General features: G+C 43.0%; 1 protein-coding gene across 4 annotated transcripts in view; it reads right to left on the minus strand.

Moving 5' to 3' along the window:
- Positions 1-4,485: 4,485 nt before the first annotated feature.
- Positions 4,486-20,097, minus strand: part of Rassf3 (Ras association domain family member 3) — a 130,951-nt gene continuing 115,339 nt past the window's right edge. For 3 of the 4 annotated variants that reach the window (XM_048805749.1, XM_048805754.1, XM_015483056.2), the window contains 4 exons: positions 14,244-14,351; positions 11,978-12,215; positions 10,038-10,147; positions 4,486-7,228 (listed from right to left, as the gene is read on the minus strand). In XM_048805749.1, the coding sequence (XP_048661706.1) occupies positions 7,079-7,228; positions 10,038-10,147; positions 11,978-12,215; positions 14,244-14,351 (606 nt within the window). In that variant the 3' untranslated portion in view covers positions 4,486-7,078. Of the gene's footprint in view, positions 7,229-10,037; positions 10,148-11,977; positions 12,216-14,243; positions 14,352-14,435; positions 14,446-20,097 lie in introns of all 4 variants that reach the window. The other variant, XM_048805755.1, reaches the window with a different exon arrangement.

Genomic DNA, 20,097 nt, shown 5'->3' on the forward strand with positions numbered 1-20,097 from the left:
ACCACCAATATGGACTGTATATTCCACAAGCAAGCATTGCCTTTTTATTTTACTTATTTTAGCTGTTTAACTCTGTAAGATGCAAAGGGGTTGGGTCAAGTTTAAATGACTGCTGTTGTTAGGGTATAGTTGGAGCTTAGCCTGTGTGAGGCCCTGGGTTCCATTGCCAACGCTGCAAAAAAAGCTATGCTGCCCCTTTCATGTCAAATTCAGAACCACTGACAAACAAAGGCTGTGCCTGCCTCTCCCTTCTGCTGTCTAGCTGGCAGGGAAGGAAAAAGCCGGGTGAGAGGACAGGGAAATCTACAGTAAATTCCAAGCTGGTCCAAGATGTCTCACAGGCTATAAAATGCAGCTTAATCTGAGTAACTTTTGTTCAAATTATTTTAAAATTGGAATGGACAATTTTAAATATGCAAATAGAAAGTTTTAAACCCTGGAAAAATAAAAACAAAAGGCTTTCTGCTTGGAAAAAGGTCCCTCTTGTAATGGACCTGTAGGATGCCTCTGGATGAGTTTGAGTGTCAAAGGTGAACATCTTGGCCCAGCAGTCACTACTGCAGAAATAAGAATTTGTAAAACAATCCCACTATATGCTACACCAGGACTGATGGTACCCAAGATGCCTTCAAGTTTGCTATCTTAGTTCTCACAACAGCCTTGAGGTAACTACTCAGGTGCTGCCTTCAACACTTTACAAGGAAAAAGCTGGGCTTGATTCAGAATAATTGCCCTTATAAACTTTAACTCCACCCTTGCCAAAGGTCAAATTCTTAACCTTGGAAAAATTATTTAGCCCTAAAGTTCTTTTTTTCATAATAACACAGAAGAAAACAGCAAGAAGGAACCTGATAAAACAGGCTGTCAAACGTTGTATCCCTTCAGCCTTGGTAACACTTTGTAGGACTCTAGGATTTGTAGCTACGGTGTGAAAAATGCAGGAAAATGGCATTCTCAGGGTCCAATAGAGGAGATTCAGATTCAGTTCAGGGTGGGGGTGCAGAAAAATCTGCCTTTAAAAAAATCCCAGCACTGGGAGTTTGTGGGGAAATAATGTGGCAACCCCATTTTGTCTTAAAATCTCTTCCAGCAGAACTTAACCATGCTGCCTTTTCCCCATCTCCCAGCTTCATAGCAAAAACTTTCCACAAGGCCCTACTGTGCCTCTGCTCAATTATCTTGGTTGTAAAAGAACAACAATGAAAACCCACAAGCTGCTCATAGTGCACCACCACCACCACCACCACCACCACCACCATCATCATCATCATCATCATCACATCATCATCATCATCATCATGCTCACCTTTCCAGGAAACAGGGAGGAGTTGTTCTCAGAGGTGTAAACACCAGAAAAGATCTGCCAAAAATCCAAGAATGAAACTGAAACCAACAAACAAGTCCAACCCTAAACCTGACCCTGCAGATGGAAGGGTCAGGTTTAACCCGGAAGTAGTTACATGACCTGCCGCTTCCATCCCGCCCCTCTGGCCTTCGCCAGGCCTTCCTCCTTGCCCTTTATCCCTATGCAAACCTTCTTTTTTGCAGACTTAATTAAGCAAGTAATGGTTCACTCCAGAAAGTGGCACACTTGGTTCCTTTAGAGAGAAGGATCCTTGATTGTGGGAGCCTAAGTCTGTGAGTCAAACCCTGGCAGGTCTGGTGGCTCCTCTCCTCTCTCCCTGAAGCTGTTCTCCAGGTGGCTTCAGGGAATTATCTTACCAATTGCAGGGAGAACCTGGGGTTTGATTACCTGCCCTGTCAGTTCCTCCCTAAAAGAAAACACAGCAGGTAGATAGTAAAATCACCTAAACAGAAGATGTGAACAAAAAATAAAGTAGGATCAGAAAGCACACTGACATCAATGCAGTCTATCTGCACCAAAACAGGCCAGCTTTGGCCTGAACGTTAAAGGTAGTGTGGCGGCTTTTGCTCTTTGAGTAGGCAGTTTCACTGAAAAGCTGCAGAGAGCTTCCAGGGAAAAATGGAGAAACTGGGAAGTTCCTGGACACTTCTTGGTTCTGCCACTCACACACACACAGTAGCCAGAGACGAAGCTGCTGGACGACAATGTGTTTCCTCATCTGTAAAATGAGGATAGTAACATTACCTACCTAGTAAGGGAACACGTGAGTAAATACATACCAAGTGTTTCAGAATGCCTGACACGTGGTCAGCCCTTGGTTGGCACTGGGTATTATAATAAACTCATCCTTTCAATAGCACAGAACTCCTAACTAAGATCATCTGACAGTGTTACAAATGTATGTATACAACTAAACAATATTTAATTTTTATTTTGTTGTTATTAATTATTTTGTTCCAGGATGCTTACCCAGCACTTTTTATTTTTTGAGAAGGCCTCCCTAAGTTGCTTGGGACCTCAGCTAAATTGCTGAGGCTGGCCTCAAACTTGCAATCTTTTTGCCTTAGATTCCTGACTCACTGGGATCACTGGCATGCGCCACAGTGCCCAGCTACCAATGATATTTAAGGAACCAGCTCAACTTAGCCTTTCCTACTACACACTGACAACACAAATAGTATGGAGACTTTTTTTCCCACCAGCAAGCAAACAATTCTGTAGCACCACCTGGGTGCCCTCAAATCCAATTCAGTCCTGACACTCTACCAGGAGATGCCAGGTAAGGGCTCAGACCCCACGACTGCCCCACACAGCAGATGCTCATCGAAAAGCCCAGGTTCTTTCACCTGTGTTTCTGATGCTGGCTATTAATCAGGGTTTCCATAAACCCTTCCTTAGATTTAATTATCTTTTTTTGAAAGGCTCACAGAACTCAGGGAAACACGTCTTACGCTTATTAGCTTTTTAAAAGGATATTACAAAAGCTGCTGATGAAGAGATGCAGAGGTTCACCTGTGGGAAGGGCCACAGCTTCCATGCTCCGCGGGCACAACACCTTCTGGCAACCTCCATCTGTTCAGCCTGACCTTTTAGAAAGGTTTTTATGGAGACTTCATTATGCAAGCATGATTGAAGCCTGGAGAACAGTGTAGACATATGATACGACAAAAAGGGTATGATCTAATGCTACTTCCGAAATCTTACTGCCAGTACCTTTTTATTTCTGCTCGTTTGAAACCTCCCTTCACTTGCATTTCCCAGAAAGGCCTGTCAGATTTTTCTTGGCCTCTGTACAGTATTCCTTTTTCCAGGTGTGGGGCAGGACCCCTTCTGTAATTGGGATCTTAATGATCTACATCAGACATGATCTTTTTCTTCTTGTGTGTACGCGTGCACGTGCGGGCTGGGGACCAAACCCATGGCCTCGTACATGCTAGGCAAGCACTCCACCACTGAGCTATACCCCAGTCCAAGGTAATTCCGTTATAGCCAACTCCAAGACAGAAAGGGAGGGGAAGATTATAGTTTCTATGGCCTGCCTTGAAGAGGGAGTTATAAGCCAAGCGGCATGGGAAACATATGTATATATATATATATTTTTTTTTTTTTTTGAGGGGTGTACTGGGTATTTTACTCAGGGGCACTTGACCACTGAGCCAGGCTATTTTGTATTTTATTTACTGGCAGGATCTCACTCAGTTGCTTAGCACCTCACTTTTACTGAGGCTGGCTTTGAACTCACAATCCTCCTGCCTCAGCCACCTGAACTGCTGGGATTTCAGGTGTGTGCCACCGTGAAAATTCTATATTTTTGCAACATAAGAATATTTATTTAGAAGTTCTCAATTGGGGGCTCGCTCGGGTTGTGGCTCAATGGTAGACAACTTTCCTAGCACGTGTGAGGCACTGGGTTCAATCCTCAGTACCACATAAAAATAAAATAAAGGTATTGTGTCCACCTACAACTAAAAAAATATATTAAAAAAAAAAAGTTCTCAATTGGCAACAAATTCTGAAAAGAAACCTAGGGCAGGAAGCTAATTCCTTTTAAGGGATGAAATTCCAAAAGACACCCCGCAACCCCACAGTACCTTGGGTTGCAATACAGGTTGAACTCCCAATCTAGAATCCTAATCCTCTGGATATTTCAGTGAAAAAGGAAAACTATTGAGAGCCATAATTCTCTATCATATCTTCATTATGAAGCAGCTCTGGTACTTGAAATGCTTCTCCCTAGCAAGCTGGCTTCTATTTTGCCAACCCCTCTAGGGGGCAGTGTAGTCGTGAAAAGGGCCCTGCAAGCAGGCATGGAGGCAGAATGGGTAGACCCAGCCCACACTGCTGTCCCCAAATGCCCTTCTTCCTCTGTATATAGAGAGAGTCACATTGGCCCCAAATGCAATACCACTGTATGTTGAAAATGTTCTGTTTCAGGGGTAGAAGACCTCAGGGCAAGAATGGGGGTGGAGGGAGAGGATTTCCAAAGAACTGGGCAAGCTTCTATTTTGGTAGTGATCACAGGGTGTTCATTGTATAGTATTTCTTTATAGTCGATTCTACTCCTGTGACTTTTTCTCTTAAATCCAGCATATTATAAATAAAAACACACAAACATCAACTAACAATTTCAATTTTTAATAATGGAAACATTTTGCCATTCGAGAAAAAATTTCAGGGGAGAAAAATCTTCCCTATAAAAATAAACTCATCAAAATTATAAATATTATAACTTTTTTACTTCTGCAATTTAAAATGCTCCCCTGCAATACCACCCCTTCATATAACACCTTTCCTGTACCATCACATTTTGAAGAGAAAACAATATTACAGCAAAGCTCAGTTTTAATTTAACATAACATTTGTAAAATGACTTTTTAAAATCTTTGGCCTTCGAAGCCTTTATTCTTATTTTACAACATTAAAAATGCTGCTGCAGTAACCAGTGTTTGGGAGAGAACATCACTCTTCTAGAACCATGAACAGACAGAATTTTAATACAGTAACTTCCAAATTGTAACTTGTAGTGCACATGACAGGGAGGTTGGGATAAACACAGAGGAGAATATGCCTATTTCAGACAATCTACTTCAAGTAAAAAAAAAAAGAATTCACAGATACCCATCAGCTACTACTTCAGGTTCTAACAGTGTCATGAATCTGAGAAACAAATGCTTCACAAACTATAAGTTTACTGGGATGAGTAATTAAAAGACCAGGTGGTTGATAACAGTATATTCAAACCCAATCCACAGTCTGAATAGGAAAACCAGTATTAAAATCATGAAGGCATGCCCTGAACAACAAAGGCCAAGTGTTGGATGACAATGTCACTAAAACCTCATTGATGTACTAAAAAGAAGTTACATGCAAAATTAAACAAGGTGTGTCATGCATAATTTATAGCTAGTTCTACTTTTTCCCCCCACAACTTTCCTTAAAAGCTTAGGAAGATCTGATTGTCTCAGTAACTTTATGTGGCACAGTGTAACCAACATGTAAATCTGCCTCCAACAAGATGGGTATTCTCTGAAAAGTCAGAAGAGCCACCAAGAGGGAACAGATAATGCAGTAAAAGGCACAGTTCACTAAGAACTGAAGCACCTTGGAATTTCAAAAAGAATCCATTAGGTGTCACCAACGTGTTAACAATTCCTTGGGAATTTATAAACAAACAAATCTAGATTATAAATAGTGACTGTAAGGCCCCACTGGAACCACAGCACACCTTCCCCGCTGTTCTCAGATCTGTAAGTCACTGCAGAAGATGAGGTTATTTTGCCTGTATTAAGGAAGGCTTCTATTGCACATGCATTTCTTTGGTTGAACACGCATTTTTGTTCAATAGTTCCACTATGAACACCCGGTGTGTGGTCAGCTGAGTGTGGACTTCCCTCGATCCTGAGGGCCCTCCTCCTTGCAGTCAAGTCCTTCAGAACTGAGGATGATGTGGTAGTGCTGGGTCTTTACTCAACATCCCTGTTCTATAGCATGTGAGAACAGAAGAAAAGGAGAGGGAAAAGGAGGGAGGAGAGGGGAGAGAGGGAGAGGGAAAAGGAGGGAGGAGAGGGGAGAGAGGGAGAGGGAGGAAGTAATGAAGAGGAAAAGGAAGGAAGGGTGGAATAAAAGAGAAGGGAATGGTTGTCACAAGTTGGATGTGAGCCCTGTACTTGATAAACCTCCTGGCTGATAATCAAGGAGAAAACACCTGCCCTCACCCAAACTCCTTTTCAACTTTGAAAACAACATCGGGGTGGGGGGTAGACACAACTGTATTATATAAATTTAACTGACCAGGCCCCACCTACACAGACCAGGCACACCAGTAGGACCTTTCACTTGAAGAAGGGAGAATCTGGGTGTCCAGGCACGGAGGGGTCAGATCCAGCTGCATGAGACAAACCTTGGGCTCACCTCCGTCCACCTGCCTCATTCTCCAGAATTGCTGGGTCCTTCCTTGGGGTTAGCTCCTACCTCTTTGGCTCTGCCCCACATTTTTCTCATTGGGAAATCAAGTAATCCTAAAACGCATTTAACATCTCAACACTGAATGCTTCTCATTTAACTCATTCACAAGCAAATAATAAAGCCTTTCTTTTCTACCACCAACTTACCCCCTGCCACCTTCCTCAACCCTCAGAGCCCTCACCTCTACACAATCCTTTTTCCAAACTTGCTTTTACTTTCTTTGTCAAACTCCTACAAAATCCTTCCCAAATTCCCCAGAGTTCCTAGATTCCTGTGCCTTCAGTTCACATGGATAGATTCCTTTACTGTTAGAAAACAAAAATACAGACAGGTAGTTTCAACATAGGACAAGTATTCAGAGATTCCTTGTTAAGCTTTTAAAAACTCACTTGCACATCCTAAAGCTTAACATCATCACATAATTAAAACAACTAGAAGAGAGTAAGAAAAAAAACAACAACCCAGAGTTCATGCTTTCAAGCACTCTAGAACGCTCCTGATGCCTACAGGTTCGCAGCTTGCAAGAGGTAACACCGCCATGCCGTAACAGAACAAGCTCGCAGAGTCCCTTACGCAGGATGCATGAGGTGCGGCATGCTGCGTGACCAGGCTTTGGGAACTAAGTCTAGAGATAAAAGGGGAAGACCCTAGCATCATGGGGCAAGAAAACAGCTCTCTGAAGAGAGGCACTTGCTGCTCTTTGAACATAGGTCCCAACTGGGGCATTCCTGGCAGATGCCCCCGGTGTTAGCCAGGCTTCCACACCTCGCCAAGGGCTTCTTCCAGCTTGAGTCTGTAGGCCGCATAGCGCCTCTTCAGGTTCTGAAGCTGCTCATCTTCCTCCTTGTCCAAGATGCGCAAGAAATTCTGCAGTTCTGGAAGGCTGAAAGCTTCCCACTGTGAGAATACAAAAAAGTGCCAGGTATTTAACTCAGAGTCCAGAGGGAAAGCTGTCCTGAGCAAGTGGCGGTGTGGCTGCCCTCCCTTCTTGGCCCAGCTCCTCAGAACCCTGGTTTTCTTACTCTTCACTCCCACTCAGCTCACTCCCAACAGCCCCTAGCTCCCCTCCCTGCTTCTTTCTTCAAAATGGCTGAGGACTAAGACTTCCACATCCCTACCTCCATTAGATACCTGCCTCATTCCTCACCTGATCTGACCCCCCCAAGGCCTCAGAAACATCTCTCTGCATCTTACCTTGATCACCATCTTCACTGCCTGCTTTCTCACCTCCCACAATCAATCTCATCACCTCCCAAATACCTCTCCAACACCCTTTCTCTCCAACTCTGCTCATCCCTAGTGTAGCTGACATCATTATGGCACCCTGGGACAGCGTACCTGGCCTCCTCACTGCACACTTGAGCCCACCAATCTGCTCCCCCAACAGCCAACCCTTTATAAAATGCAAATTTGGTCATGACTCTCCCTGCTTGGATGCAATCAACAGGCTCCCTGGGTTGTTTAGGTTAAGTCTTGAAAGACCCCAAAACCTCTCTAACCCTCTCTCTCACACTGTGCCTCACTCAGTACCCAGGGCTTTGGCACATAGTCTCCCTGCTCCACGGTACCTGCCAAACTCCTACCCACTCTTCAAGGCTCATCTTAAATGCCACTGATTCCATGAGGCCTTTCCACAACTCCTCCCTGCACATCTAAGTCTAGAAGTTCTCACTGAGCACTGGTGGCCCTGATCACAACCAAGATTTTGGAATTATTAATAATTATTTGCTTAGTATCTATCTCACCTACACCTCACCTACATTGCAACTTCATACTTCTCACTATTTGGAGTTTGTCTCTTGCCTCTGAGGCTGACTTCTATTTCCCTAACAGTACTTGGTACACTTAGTAAGCACAAAATACACTTTTTTTTTTTTTTTTTAACTCAAGCAGTGAATATCAAGGACAGTATTTGGCATCATCTGGCGAGTTTTTTTCAGACACCCTCCTAACCCAAAGAGGACCCTAGGTCCTGGCTGAGAATCACTGCCAAAGTTAGAAATGCTGTCTAATGAGGTAGAATTAGTTAGATAACCCAATATAAATGCACAGAGAAGAGCATGAAAAAAACCACCAAAGAGGTTAAATGATAAGAAGGCTTCCCGGAGGTGAACTAAAGCTGGTTAGTAAAGAAAATGAGCAGGCCCGGTGGCGCCCACCTATTATCCCAGTGGCTTGGAAGCTGATGCAGGAGGATTGCAAGTTCAAAGCCAGCCTCAGCAACTTAGTGACGCCCTAATGAACTCGGTGAGATCCTGTCTCTAAATATAAAATAAAAAAGGGCTAGGGATGTGGCTCAGTGGTTAAGTGCCCCGGGGATCAATCCCTAGTACCAAAAAAAGAAAATGAGAAACAAGGAGTAGGAGAGCACAACTTTCTACATTAGAACACTCTGTTAATATGGAAAAATTTTAACATTTCATTTTTAAAAAGAGACATTATAAAATCTTTTCTCTCTCCCACCCCTGACAGCTTATACAAAGTTTCTTCCCCCAGTTTAGCTTCCTTCAATAAGTGAAAAGCAAACACTGAACAAAGGTTCAATAAAGTAGTCCAGAACATTAAAGCACAATTCTAATTTCAAAACACAATTCCTCCCCAATGTTGCTCTAGCTGCACTAAACTATGTGAAATGCTGAAAAAAAAAATCCAATAACAAGAGGTGTAAAATGTGGATGAGACTACACTTGTGTCCAGAGTAGGTCTGGAGGAACGTTGCCCACCTTGCAAAGCTTCTGCACCCAGTTTTCTCCCTAGAATGACTGAATTTCTTAAAAAGTTTCAAAATGATAGAAGCAAAACAATCTTCCTAAAACTCCCTGGAGTAATTCTAACTTACACATATATATAAATATACTATATATCACATTTATATATTCTCCAATTTGTGACTCAAAACTAAGTTACCTAGGGCCTCACCTTTTAAAGGGTTTAGTTCCTCTTTACAGATTTTAAAACGGAGGGCAGGAAAAACTAGGTCATTTTCCAAATACAGCAAACAAAAGGAAACAGAGTCCTGTTTCCTAACTTTTAAGCTGGAAACCCTGTTTTTGCTGTCCCATGCAACATTTCACACCATTTCCTGTTCTTAGCAGAATACTGAGACCCAGAGTTCAGGAAGTTTGCTCAAGTGTCATTTAAAGTTGACAACTGATGTAAAGGACAGTCCGAAGTGTTTTTTTTTTTTTTTTTAATGGTCTAAATACAATCCTCCCAGGAGAGAAAATGTCAAATGATGTAGACATATGTCAAACATCATTTCTTAATCATTTGGGCAGGGGGGAAAAATATTTTAGAAAGTTAAATGTCTTCTGTGGCAAAGAGATCACGTTTCCTTTTATTTCCCTTTAGAATGAAATTAGCCTGGAGACTTTTCTTAGTAGCAGACACTGGGAGTGTCAACTTTCAAAGTTTAGTTGGCTCAGAGCCCTGTGGAGGTGGGAAGGGCTGAAAATGCCTCTCTGGATACCAACAAGTAAAAAGTCGCATTTCCTCCCACACAGGAGAAGAGCAGACCAATACAGTGCTTCGAGGAAATCACACTATGGATTAATTTTGGGTTTATTTCTGATGATTCAAAATATCTCCCTCTTGCATGTCCCCCACCCCACTCGGCTTCCTCTCCTGGGTCAAGTCAGTAAACGAGAGCAATAAAACGGGGCCAGCTGTTCTGTATAGTTTAAAGTCACATCACACAATCACTTACCTCTCCAATTTCATGTTCCCGAAGAACAAAACTAAGTGTGTCGGTTCTGGGCCCTGCTACCAAACGCAGGTAGAGTGGATGTTCCCGGTCTGAGAGCTTGCAGGCATAGACTAGGCAAAGAAACAAGCAGCACGTCACAAATGAGTTTTTTTCAGCACTCCTCGGCCCCATGCCCCTTGCCACCCTCTCCTTCCAATTCAGTGTGTCCATGTCTACCCATCCTCCCCTCAGCTTGGTACCAGCAGACCACAGGGGAGCCAAATGGATTCCATTTCCATTCTCTTGGCCCAATATAAACTGTACCTTGATTAAGGAGGAAATAATTTCCAAGAATAAATTTAAACAGCTACTAGTCCCCAAATATGCTTTTAATTAGTTATTGTTCCTTTTTTAGAAAGCAAGATAAGAAGCATTTTTTAATTTTTTAGTACTCGGGATTGAACCCAGGGGTACTTAACCACTGAGCCACATCCCCAGCCCTTTTTAAATTTTGAAATGGGGTCTAAGGTACCTAGGGCCTTGCTGAGATTATAGGCATGCGCCACTGCACCTGGCAATAAGAAACTTTTAAAAAGGTTCTTCAACCCCTTTGACAATGAAAATATATTGTCCAAAGAATATGAATTCAAAGCTCTTGGAACAAATCTCTGCACAGATATGTAATTGGCAACCACAAATGAATGAAGCATCAGAACAGAAGCTCTGGTGGCTTTACAACAGTGTGTCCCTTCTCCCTTCTCTCTCTCTCTCTCTCTGACACACACACGCGCGCGCACTGATATTGCCTGTGCTGTTGAAAGATTTGTCAGTCATTTCAACAAGATGCTTTCACTTTCAGACTGCACAGCTGAAGTCCAGATGAGCTAACACCGAAGCTAGCAAGATAAAAATGCCACTGGAGCAGAACTACATTATTTGGGTACTTCCAGGTGCAACTGCTTTGTAGGTGCCAATTTCCCTGTAGATGCACATGTCTCCCAGGCTGCTGAGCCTGTGTTCTCTGATGGGACCTTTGACCTCTTTACCTTTGTATTCTGCAGGGTCTATCCCCATGGTATGTGTTAAACAAATGTACTCATATTCGGCAACTAGCTATGTTTCATGCTGTGTAACTAAAGAACACTACTATCAAGTAAGGTCAATATATTTTCTTTCATGGCGAATTTAGGCTGTACTGAGAAAAACTAGAGCAAGCTCAAAGAGTTCATGACTTACACATACTGTTTCCAAATTAGCATAAATTGCTGTTGTCCACCACAGGTATCAATTTCTGCTAGACTATCTGACCTAGAATATCTTATTCAGTTTCATGAAGTAATCAAAAATTCCTTCTACCCACTGAACATGGATATGAAGCTCAGACAGACCCCAGATCAAAATGCTATTCACTCATTTTATGTGCCTCTAGAGGCAGGGTGCCAAAATGTCCCCATGCAACAACCAGCTTAGGAAACAGAAGCATGCAGGGTTGGGCCACTTTGATCAGTGAGTTGAAATGTGCTGATATGGGCCTCCCCATCCTCAAGGTTTTTGAGAATACAGGTCCAGCAAGCCACTGCGTGTGCAGATGAGCATCAAATGTAAATCATGCTACTGAAAACTTCAAGCACAGAAATATTCTTTTGTGTCTTAACGGGCATTAAAATCAAAGCCACTCTGCTCCCACTAATCAAAGCTCCTTCTCTGTGCATATCAACAACTCCTACAGAAACGCCCAACACATGCAGATGATTCTAAGCTCCTCAGACCTGCAAATGTTCAACTCAAAACCATGAACAGCCAGGAAACATTAAGTGTCTGCCATGATCACCAAAGCTTCCAGAACTTGCCCCCAGGTGGGGGTAGTTTGACACAGGTAAAAAATAGGTCTTCCGGCTCATGATGACAAAGGACAGAAAGAGAAGCAGAGACCATCTTCGTTTTTAGGTGAGGCAGCATACCTTGGTCTTCCCTATGACAACGCTTATAAAGTGCAAACTTGGCCGGGCTCTCGGTCACAAGAAACTTTTTGAGCAGGGCCTCGATGACTTCGCCGACAGTGTTGGTGCTGCTGATGTGAAGTGTGTTCACACAGCCAATGCTGCTGGGGGTGACTGTCCCAGCGCTGGGAGGAGTCTGTGGAGGTCTGCAGAGTTCCATCTGCACTTTAATAAAACCAGTGTAAATCCCATTTGAGTTCTGAAGAGGGAAGAAGAAAAGCCACTCTTAGCTATGTGGTCAGCACGTTTTAGGACAGGAGTGTATCAAAGCCCAACAGGAAGCTCTTCCTCTTGCTCTTTTCACTTGGAGCTTTGCGGCAGGACTTCACTGAAAACTTCCCCCAAGGGAATGACCTCAGAGGAAGGTTAACACACCGCAGCGAAGCGCCTGCAGAGGCAAAGTCTGCTCAGCAGATGTGCCAACCGAAGATGCCCTCCCCTGCTCAGCCACCAGCCCCGGAACCAGGGCCTCCAAACTGCAGGTGAAAGGTCAGTGGCCATTTGTGAGCTTATAGCCAGTGGAACAGATGCTAGCCAAACCCAAATGAATGAAAGATCAACTCAACGCTTAAAGGAAACGGCATCCCCAACTGATGACTAGCTATGACCCCAAAAAAAGCCCACAGTTAGGATTCTGCAATACCGAAGAATGATGAGCTGACAAGAAAACAGGCTGTTTTGCTCCTAGTGGCTACTAGGTACATACTAGACCGTGTTCAGCATGGGGTGCATTTCTTATGCTCTAAGTAACATATTTTTTTTCCTAAACTTCAAGCTACTATGTGACCTAAAGATATCACAAATATTTGTCTTAATTTATAGTAGAAGTACTATGTCTCAGTTGCCAAAACAGTAATAATGGTCTTGTCTTCATTTTATTTTAGGGAGGAAAAAAAAAAAAAAAAACGACAGTTGTGTTTTACTAAAACAAGTCATCAGGCGTCACATACAAATACCACAGTTCAAGGAGAATGTTCAAGACCTCCTTCGTGGCCCCTTATTTTTCTTCCTTTACAGAAGATGAATCTGCAACACTAATTCCCTTGTTCGTGCATTGTACAACACTTAAAATTTTTTATCTTGGAAAGAATATGGAAATTTGCATCTGCTTTAATCTCCATGGGGGAAGAAATAAAAACCATGGCAGGCGGAACTTTTCTCCTTTGATGAAAAATATGTTTGAAAAAGAACTATCATTATTGAAATAATGAAGAATAATCTTGGGATTATCTGTTCCTCTCCCCACTTTTGGGCACACTGCCACCAGGATGGGATCCTTTATCATAAGGTTTCACAGTTAAAAGCTCCTCCTCCCAAGGGTTCCTAAATTCATTTGTTTAAAACAGGCCATCCGTCTTTTAATGAACTCACTTCGCAAGCAATAGAGTGAGAGGCAGGGGTTCAGAGGCCCTGGAAAGTGGCACCAAGGGATGGCAGGAGCTGCATGGGAGGTCACCAGATGGGAGGGCAATCAGTGAGTGAGGACAGAGGCCAGTTCATTTTAGAGGAACATGAATACTGTAGCTCTGCTGTCGATCCGTTTCATCACCCCCAAGCCCTGACCTCCTCCCTCCTACATCCCCACGGTGCATCAAACAGTGTGGTACAACCTTGTAGATGCCTGTAACAACAACATAGGAAGCTGAATATTATGTACCTATCTTACACTGACAGCCAGGGGAAAAACATCTTAGCTCAACGTACTCAATCCATGGGAACAAAATCTTCCTGACACTTTCGTGCTTATTTTACACAAGACAGAATATACCTGAGGTCTTATTAGAATCTGGTCACCATCTCTATATTAGATAATCTAGAAAATCCTTTGGGGAAAAGAAAGGGGTCACAATATCTTTTAAAATAAAATTTTACCTTTTTTTAATATTTATTTTTTAGTTGTAGTTGTCAATACATTTATTTTATTTATTTATTTTTATATGGTGCTGAGGATTAAACACAGGACCTCGCACTCACTAGGCGAGCGTTCTACTGCTAAGCCACAACCCCAGCCCCAAAATTTCACTTTTTTAAGGTTAACCTAACCACTGATTTTGAGACAAAGCTACTTCAAAATACAGATTTAATTTGAAAGCTGCAGAAATAGTCTTATCTTTCTATTCTGCATACGAAATACTATTTGAATATTTTAAAATACATAGATTACACTACCAACAACTTCTATTTGTTTTTGGACAGGTGACAGCCTAAATAGTATTGGGGTACTTACCAAGGTCATCTTCAACTTGTCTGTGACAGCTAAATTATATTTATGAACTTTCTCTTTGATTTCCTCTTTGCTGAGGTAATTGTGAATTTCCTTCTCTTTCTCCACATCCTAGAAAGAAAATCAAGAGCCATGTCACACATTAACGATCACAGAAAAAAATGCAGATAAGCCAGGATTCTTTTTATATTCCACATAAGAGCACCTGGGAGCACTTTACCCTCTTTATCTCAAACACACACACACACACACACACACACACACACACACACACTTTTCTCTCTCTCTCTTCCTAACTCTCCAGTCTCATCCACCAATATGGTCCTTATTCCTCAGACTATAGTCTTCCAAAGGCATATAGCAAGTAAAACAAATCTGTCAGCAGCTAAAAGCAACACTTCATTAAATATTATTTTGCAGAACTGTTTTTGTAAATTTCCCTTCTACAAAAAGATCCTTCCCCCAGAGAGTCTCCTAATCTGGCCATTTCTATTTTAAACAATATTTAAAGACATACACCAAAAGCTTCTCTTTAGCAAATTCTGTGAACATTAGGATCTTAAGAGCTCTAAGGTATCCACAAAAAGTACAGTAGTTAGTAGGTATTAATTAATCAGCACTAATCACTGACCCGTCAAACTATATACAACTAACAGAAGGTAATTTGTCTTCCAAACAAATACCTATGCCAAGAACAAGAAGCATGACTCCCTCCACCTACCCACTCCTACCTCCACTCCAATCTCATCTACCCTCACCTTCCCACACCTTGAAGAATTCATTAATAATTCATTGTCTAAAAAGCTCAACCAGTGCATGACATTATGCAGCAGCTAATATGTGGTCACGAGTGGCCAAACTGTAGTATTTTGTGACCCCCACAAAGACACGTATACCAGGCACTGAACTTGTATTACATTTAATTCTCCCAACAACCCAACAAAGTAGGCATTATTTTTAAAAAATATTTATTTATTTATGTATCTTTAGTTTTAGGTGGACACATTATTTTGTTTTTATGTGGTGCTGAGGATCGAACCCAGTGCCTCATGCATGCCAGGTGGGCACTCCACCGCTGAGCCACAACCCCAGCCCCCCCTCACCACCACCACCACCCCACCACCCCACCACCCCGAAACAAAGTAGGCATTATTACTCCAGTTTCCAGATGAGATCAAGTTCTAGGAAGTAAATTAACCTGCTAAAAGAAAGAAACTGTTCAGTGGAAGTGGCAGAACTTGCCTGAAGCCTGACCTCAAGGCTCACCAACCCTCACTAACTCCAACCACTGAGACCTCTAAGAACCTCCACATGGGTTTTCTCATTTAATCCTCTCCAGAATGAGCTAATCAGCATCCACATGTTGCAGATAAGAAGAGAAGATTTACAGTCAAGTGGCTTATCCAAGGACAACCCCACTAGTACCAGACCAAGCTGCATTTTAATCCAGGTCCTCTGTTGTTTCCACTAAACTGGTCTCCAAGATTCTGGTGTAGGTTAACATTTGAAAACTCAAAGAAAAGCTGCACAATCAGATTCAAACCTAAATAGCAACTTTGAAAGACAGGGGGGGCCTAAAAATCTTGAAGACCAAGAGAAGAGCAATTAAAATCTGATAATTCACATTCCCCAAACATGCTCCCCCCCCCCAAAAAAAAATAGGAATTTTGAAAATATGCCTGCTCAGCCAGACTGGATATTCTCCAGGCAGGACATGCTCCCATCTACTCACTGGGAGCTAAAGTTATAAATACACCAGGAATGGCCACTCCACAGCGGGCAGGAATGGAGAATAGAGTATAAAAGAAATTGTGAGCCACTGAGTCTCAAGTTCTTTGATTTTAGACCCTAAGAGGGTGCCTAACTATACATTATCTCAGCATTTTCCATTTCAGCACTGTCCTGGCAAGTCTGGGGGGCTCAATGTGCCTTGTAATACTGGAGAGTCACTGTAAGCCCCTTAAGAGCATTCTTTTTGCTCATGGAAAACCCCAGCACAAATCTTATTTTTGATGTCACTGGTTAGGGGGGAGAAAGCTGTAGTTTAACTTTTCAAAAGCTTCAGTGACTATTTCCAAGGAAATTTAAAACATGTATCCCATCTTGGCTTGCTCTGCTCTTTCCAGTCCACAATTAGCCACCTACTGACCACCGCTGAAAAAGAAAATGAGGTAGCCTTTGTCTCTTAAGTATTAACAATTATTCAAAGACTTTCAACACATACACAATTGTTCCTCAGGATCAGCAGCGTATTGGTTCCAGGATGCTTCCCCGCTTCATACCAAAGTCCTCAGAAGCTCAAGTCCCTTATACAAAATGGAATAGTATTTGCATACACCCTTTGCTTATCCTGCTACATACCTGAAATCATCACCAGATCACTTACAATACCGAATACAATATAAATGTTATGTCAACAGTTACAATGTACTGTGGGTTTTGTTGTTGGTTTTGTTTTGTTTTGGTACTGGGGACTAAACCCAGGGGTGCTTAACCCCCGAGCCACATCGCCTGTCCTTTTTATTTTTTCCTTTGCTTGCTAAATTGCTTAGGGCCTCACTAGGTTGCTGAGGCTGGCTCTGAACTTGCATTCCTCCTGCCTCAGCCTTCCAAGTCGCTGGGATTACAGATGTGTGACACTAGGTTACTTGATAACCTAGTGTTATTGTATCTAACACAATATAAATGTTATGTCAACAGTTATAATGTATTGTTTAGGAAATAAAGGCAAGAAAAAAGTCTATACATGTTTTATTAATGATGCAACTGGCTGGTTGAATCCACAGATACGTTTCCACAAATACAAAGGACAGAGTACTTAAAAGAAAACAATAAGGGACTTGTGCAGTCACTGATGTGACATGAGAAGGCGGGGTGGAAAGCACACTGCTCCAGCAAGACCCAGGATCCAGCCCCTGGTCTGTCACCAGCATACAGGGCTCTGGGGTTACCAACCTTTCTGAGCTGGTTCTCTCACTTCCTTCCAATGAAAAGACTAGTCACTTCCGAAGCACTTCCTGGTCTAATAAAGAATCCATCTGCAAAGATCTGATGCTGCTTTCACTGCGGTGATTAAAGAGGCAAAACTTCCAAGTGATGACTGGGGCTAGAGGTAGGCAAGGCCAGGGTCCCCTCCAAACACACACACACACACACACACACACACACACACATGCACGCACACACACCAAATAGTTAACTGCATGTATACCGTAGCAAACACACATCCTAAGGGCTTCACCTAAGTGAGAACTCTTAAGAATGAAGAGAAGGAAAAGGGGTGAAGGCTGTGTATTAAGATTAAGAGCAAAGAAAAAGTTAAGTAAAGCTTGTTAATTCTTCTTTACAGATTTTGCTGATAATACTGAACTTAGCATCCATCCTTAAAGCCCCGTCCCCCTCCACATCAGCAGGCCACAGTCAACAGTTTTAGAAGCTTGAGGAAAATCAGAAGAGCCAGCCAGTCTGGAAAGAGCGACTTCCCCTGGATCACCCGTATGTAAATAACTGAGATACTCTTTTTCTAACAAGTCTCTCTTCTTGTCAGAATCAAAACCAAGCAAACTGCAGGGAGCAGAAACAGAAAAGAGCTGGACCCAAGCATCTCCAGGACCCTCTCCAGGCTAAACATCTCATCATTAAAAGATGGTCCAGAAAGTAAATCCCAGGAAAGCAACTAGAGCCCAGAGGGCTGTGAAGCCGTGCTGGCAGGCCAACTCATGTAGCAACTGTACGCGGCTCCTTCAGCAAATGTTCGCTGAGCATCTGCTGCGTGCCAGGCACCTGCCTAAGTGCAGGGGACCTTGCAAGGAGATGCCACCCCACCTCACACTGCTTACTGTCTATGCCCAGCACAGGCTGAGTACCATCAAAAGAAGCCAAAAAGAGAATGCTTCCAAAGTGATAACCAAGCAAGCTGCCCTTGGAGGTCTGGGCAGCAGGAAAAAGCCAGCTCGGGCCCTGGGGCCAAAGACACTGGTTTCAGTTAGCCTCCAAACCAAAGAAAGACCCCTAACTTGGAAAATCTCCAAATTGTTTGAACTTAAAAAAAAAAAAACCACACAACTCCCTTTTTAGCTAATCTGGGCAAGAATCCTCCTTCCTCCAAATACACTGAGCATTTGTAAGAACTGCAATTCTTTGGAATACAGTCGTTATGGGCAGGAAGATGGGGCAGGGGGGATTTTAACCCAGCAGGGCAAAGAAGGTAAAGGGGGGAATGCAAGGCGAGGGTTAAAAGGTGGTACTGAAGGCATGGCACAGATGAAACACCCAGAGTGAGCATGAATCTTTCATTACAAGGCTGGAGAGGAAAAGGCACAGCAAGCAGCAGTCCGTAAATAATGCATTGGTTATTGTTCTTGGCAGCCAGGGAGGGTCTGACGCCATGCCTGAGTGTCTATTTGGCAGGTTGCAAGTCATCTTTGTTTCAGTCAGTTTTGTTTTATATTCCCCAGCCTCTAGTTCCTCAGAGAGGGAGTTCTTCCATGCAAAATTACAAAAATTACAACCTCTAGACTTTTTCCTCGTATTTTCAGCTAGTGAATGCTCAAGAGCTGCCCTTGGGTTAGCTTTAGTTCCTGGGTGGGGTCACATCAGTTTGTTTTAAGGGACACACCCTGTACCTCATAAATGCGCAGGCATGGCCTGCTCCCACAGGGTGGCAAATCAGGCTTTCCAAGAATATACCCAACAAGCCTGGGTAAAGGGTCTAAGAATTACTTGTACTCTTCTGTAACTCTACAATTACAAATATGAAACAACAGGGCTGGGATGTGGCTCGGTGGTACAGTGCTTGCCTGGCATGCCCAGCACTACAGAAAATAAAATCACAGTTCTCACATTCTAGCTCTATGATCAAAGTGCAAAAAGGCCCTCATGTTTTAGCTGTGCGACCAAAGGCAAGTTATTTAACCTCTCTGAACCTGTCTTCTTATCTCTGTAAAATATGCAAAACAATTATACAACTGTAAGAAGATATAACATAAGCTCATATTCAACAACTATTTACTGAGTGCCTACTGGGGCCAGGCTCTGTGCCAAGCACTTCAAGCTCAGAGAGACAGTTGTAGTTTCTGCCTTTCTGCCTCTTCTTGGCTGACAGCCTGGTAAAGTTTGCCTTACTCCCCACCCTACCCCCTTGTGTATGTTTGGGGTTTTTTATTTTGCATCACAGACCTCTTCAAGAAATAAAGCAGGGCTGGGGATGTATCTTCGTGGTGGAGTGTTTGCTTACGATACACAAGGCCCACTGTCCCATTATCAACAATGGAAGGAAGGAAGGAAGGAAGGAAGGAAACAGCAAGCTATTGACAGGTCTCGCAAGAAGGGGTTGGAGTGGGGGACCAAACAGAGATTTTCTGACCAAGTCAAGAACACTATCTGCACAGTGCCTGATGCCAGGGGCATAACAGACACTCAGCAGGTGCTGCCATCACCTGGCCCTTAGGCCCCACTGCTCCAGGTTGCATCTGCTTGGACAGCTGAATTTGGGGTTCAGCCTGTGTCCGCGGAGAAGGATGAACTTACCACACCTGTGGGTGTTTTTTCCAGGCTAGACTCAGAAATCATGAATTCCTACTTTTAATCTCATCTCCAGTTTTGGAAACAAGCAGTTGCCTACTGATGTCCCAAGAGACTGGGGTACCCAGTGTGATACAAAAAGAATAGTTCCAGTCTTGTAAACATCAAGTGGGCCTCTCCTGCAAATCGAGTTCAAGGCCAGCTCCAACTGAACTGAATAACTGAACTGAATCTAGGTACTGACTCCACTAGACATCTTCCTGCCAGGCCCTGTTCCAACAAGGAAATCCAATAAGGTACCGTGGACCCAACCAAAAAAAAAAAAAAAAAAATT

Source organism: Marmota marmota, unplaced genomic scaffold, assembly GCF_001458135.2.
Source record: "Marmota marmota marmota unplaced genomic scaffold, marMar, whole genome shotgun sequence".
Lineage (NCBI taxonomy): Eukaryota > Metazoa > Chordata > Mammalia > Rodentia > Sciuridae > Marmota > Marmota marmota.